Below are 4,121 nucleotides of genomic sequence, written 5' to 3' on the forward strand. Positions count from 1 at the left end.
CTGTTCCACAGGCCCACTGGGAAAGGAACCAGCTCCTGACATCTAACCTCGTCCTGTCCTGAATCGTGACGCCTGGTCCTACCTAAACTAACCAGCTGAAGTAATTGGTCTAAATGAGCACAGTCTAATCCCTTCATTATTTTATAAAGCTCAATCAAATCGCTCGAGTCTACGCTTCTCTACAGTATACAGACCCGGCTCTCTGAGCCTATCTGGGTAACTAAGATGCTTTAAACTGGGGATTAGTCTAGTGGCCCTCCTCTGCACCCTTTCCAAAGCTTCAATAGTATCTTCCATGTGAGGAGACCAAACTGGACACAGTATTGTAACCAAGGACAAAATGGTATGCTTTTTTTTTAACAACTCTTAATTAACACTTCTGTTATTTTAACCTAATTACTGTGTTCATCTCCTACAATTCTACTCATCGTGCAGCAGGAATTCATTAGTAATGAGTTGATTAAACACAGTAATACAAAGTGGTACTTACAAGACAGAACCTAACGTTTACTATGGAACATAATTAAAGAGCTCGCATCAGGGAGTTGGGGAGAGGTGGCCAGGGGGGAAAAAAGGGGCAAATAGAGAGACTGAAACACAGCGCGCTAGGGAAGGAATAGAGAGAGAGAGAGAGAGAGATACGGAGGGGTATAGCAAGGCAGAAGAAGTGATGAGTGACACATACAGCAAGAGGAGACAGCCACAGATACAAATACAGTGAGCCGGGGGCAGGGGGGGTGGGGGGGAAAGAGACAGATATGGCCAGTGGTGGGCGATGGGGAAGAGAAAAGACAGATACAGCAAGAAAAGAGGGAGGGGGAGAGACACTATTGGAAGGGGATATAACCAGATAGGAGGAAACGATTTAATCTCCAATATCGTGTCTTTTTTTAATTGGTTTGTGAACATTTCAACAAATGGGTGAAAAGGTACAGAAACAATGTAGGAGGCTTCACCTAGAAATAATTTTACAGAAGGGTCAGAAGGAAAAGCAGTAGGAACACACGAGTTCTGACCTTGGCATACTCTGTGTCCAGTATCCTCTTACATTTGCTGTATGAAGGTGGGCCACTGTGCCTGGAGTGTGTACAACACAGGCACCAGCACTGCCCGAGAAACAGGGCACACAGAACCCAGGCACCAGTGAGCAAGAGGCTTCAGGTCCCTGATGGTCTGTGGGTAGCGAAGTGTCCAGTGTAACAAAGCATGGAAATCAGAAGGAGCTATCCCCGTTCTATGATGATTTGGGCAATCTCTTCCTCGGTACCAGCTATGACTGGCCGGAGCTTTGGCCGAGGGTTTGGGGGGAGAGAGAATTATAAACATTATGAGCGTACAGCATCCGATTCGGCTGTGACACTTCCTGTCGTCGAGTAGCCCACCAGAATTGTCTGAGGTTACAGAGGGCATGCAAGCACCTGAAGAACGCTATCCCACCCTGATCCTATTGCATTCAGGAGAGGGGCAATCCCTCCCAATAAATTAAATCGAACAAAATCTACAACATTTATAACCCTGTGAGCCCTATCACCCAACATTCTTTCATAATTGAGATGTTGCAAGTCCGTGAGCAGCCACGAGCTCCTCAATCCACCTTCCTTCTCCACCGGAGGTTCTTGGCCGTCTTCAGCAAGGACAGCATGATGGGGACACACATGGGCAGGAACAAGGGAATATAAATGGCAAACTTCTGATCGTCGGGGAAGTACAGGAGGTGGAGGAGCGAGGGATCGAAGAAAGCTCTCTCGGATGAGGTGATGGCCTCCTTGCCGGCCTGGAATGCCGGTAACAACCTCCCAGCCTCCAGCTCGTCAAGTGACCGCTGAACAGAAGCCACTGCACTGTACACCTGCCAGGAGAGAGAGTTCTGTTAAAGCAACAGAAAGATAAGCAAACTAGAGACCCTGTTAATAGGAGAGGAAAAAGAGATGCTAAAATGTGAGTAAACGCATAACCTATTCTCATTACCATAGAGCACAAAGGAGGCCATTGGGCCCATCGAGCCTGTGCTGTGCCGGCTGTGTGAGAGAGCGATCTAATCAGTCCCACTCCCCCCTCCCCGCTCTTTCCCCACAGCCCGATAAATTTCTCCTTTTCAAGTATTTATCCAATTCCCTGTCGAAAGTTACTATTGAATCTGTTCCCACCGCGCTTTCAGGCAACGCGTTCCCGATCACAACAACTCACTGCGTAAAAACATTCTCCTCTCCCCCTCTGGTTCATTTTCCAATTACCTTCAATCTGTGCCCACTGTTACCGACCCTCCTGCCCTGGGGAACAGTTCCTCCTTATTTACTCTAGTTTCCCCCCCCCCCCCCCCCGGACCCCCCCATGTTATGCCTATCCCCTTGGCTGAAACAGGATTGGTAGCACTCGGTATGAAAGATCAGCTCCTGTTTCTATCCCCTCCTCTCCTGACGCGAGCTGGGGTAATGTTTCGAAGAGTTGGCAGGTCTCCAGCACCCTGCCCAAGGGGCAAATCTCCACGGCAGGACTTCTGCCCCCATCGACATTCGGCAAAGCCCTGCTCAAAATGTGGGCATGGGCGAGAGTGCAAAGCCCCTCCACAGTAAGCTTTACACAGGATTACATCGGACACACAGCACAGAAACAGGCCATTCGGCCCAACCAGTCCGTGCCGGCGTTTATGCTCCACTCGAGCCTCCTCCCGTCTTTCCTCCTCTAAATCTAACCCTCTACTCCCTTCTCCCCTATATTGCTTGTCCAGCGTCCCCATAAATGCATCGATACTATATTGGCAGCGAGTTCCACATTCTCACCACTCTCTGGGTAAAGAAGTTTCTCCTGAATTCCCCATTGGATTTCTCGGTGACTGTCTTATATTGATGGCCTCTAGTTATGCTCTTCCCCACAAGTGGAAACATTCTCTCTGTATCCACTCTATCAAAACCTTTCATCATTTTAAAGACCTCTATTTCTCATTTCAAGAGAAAAGAGACCCAGCCTGTTCATTCTTTCCTGATATGTATACCTCGCATTTCTGGTATTATCCTTGTAAATCTTCTCTGCACCCTCTCCAGTGCCTCTAAATCCTTTTTATAATATGGCGACCAGAACTGTACGCAGTGCTCCAAGTGTGGTCTAACCAAGGTTCGATACAGGTTTAGCATAACTTCCCTTCTTTTCAATTCTATCCCTCCAGAAATAAACCCGAGTGCTGGGTTTGCTTTTGTTAATGGCCTTTTTAAGCTGTGTCATTACTTTTAGTGATTTGTGTATTTGTGCTCCGCGATGCCTTGGCTCCTGGAAGTTATTTACTGCCACAGGAAGAGTCGATACTTGGGCATAGTGCCGCGGGGCGATGGGCACCTGAGGAACAGCACTCCAGCAAAGGGGCAGGGCCAGTGAGAGGGAGAGAGAATATCTGAATATTAAAAAAAATAAAGATTTGTTCAGCTTGCGCCAGACCCACCTCTGAGGCGATGTTGTCGTTAATCACGATGTTCCCAATTTCGTCGAGGAGCTGGGCCAGAGAGGTCAGTGTGTTTGTTGCCGTGCCGATGTTCTCCACTGTCCTCACCCAGAGCAGCCGGTCCGTCTCCCAGTCCGTGACTATCATGTTCCCCGGATTCTGCACAAGGGTCTCGGGAGGGGGCTGCACCCTCGGTATTCCCAACAGCAACCTGTCCGGGGGGGGGGGGGGGGGGGGGGGGGAGAGGGGGTGGAACGAGGGGGGGAGGGGGTGAGCGAGAGGGAGGGGGTGAGCGAGAGGGAGGGAGAGAGAAGGGGGCGAAAGGGTGGGGGGGGCGAGTGGGAGCGGGGGCGAGTGGGAGCGGGAGCGGGAGCAAGAGAGGGCGAAAGGGACAAGAGGGGGGGAGAGAGAGCGGGGGGGGGGAAGGGAGCGAGAGGGGGGGAAGGGAGCGAGAGGGGGGGAAGGGAGCGAGAGGGGGGGGAAGGGAGCGAGAGGGGGGGAAGGGAGCGAGAGGAGGGGAAGGGAGCGAGAGGGGGGGAAGGGAGCGAGAGGGGGGGAAGGGAGCGAGAGGGGGGGAAGGGAGCGAGAGGGGGGGAAGGGAACGAGAGGGGGGGAAGGGAACGAGAGGGGGGGAAGGGAGCGAGAGGGGGGGAAGGGAGCGAGAGGGGGGGAAGGGAGCGAGAGGGGG

At 51.5% G+C, this 4,121-nt stretch overlaps 1 protein-coding gene across 1 annotated transcript in view; it reads right to left on the reverse strand.

Moving 5' to 3' along the window:
- Window positions 1-864: 864 nt before the first annotated feature.
- Window positions 865-4,121, reverse strand: part of pigs (phosphatidylinositol glycan anchor biosynthesis, class S) — a 15,481-nt gene continuing 12,224 nt past the window's right edge. The window contains exons 7-8 of the mRNA XM_070857995.1: window positions 3,434-3,644; window positions 865-1,849 (exon numbers count right to left, since the gene is read on the reverse strand). Of these exons, the coding sequence (XP_070714096.1) occupies window positions 1,586-1,849; window positions 3,434-3,644 (475 nt within the window). The 3' untranslated portion in view covers window positions 865-1,585. The remainder of the gene's footprint in view (window positions 1,850-3,433; window positions 3,645-4,121) is intronic.

The sequence above is a fragment of the Pristiophorus japonicus genome, chromosome 16 (genome assembly GCF_044704955.1).
Source record: "Pristiophorus japonicus isolate sPriJap1 chromosome 16, sPriJap1.hap1, whole genome shotgun sequence".
Classification (NCBI taxonomy): domain Eukaryota; kingdom Metazoa; phylum Chordata; class Chondrichthyes; family Pristiophoridae; genus Pristiophorus; species Pristiophorus japonicus.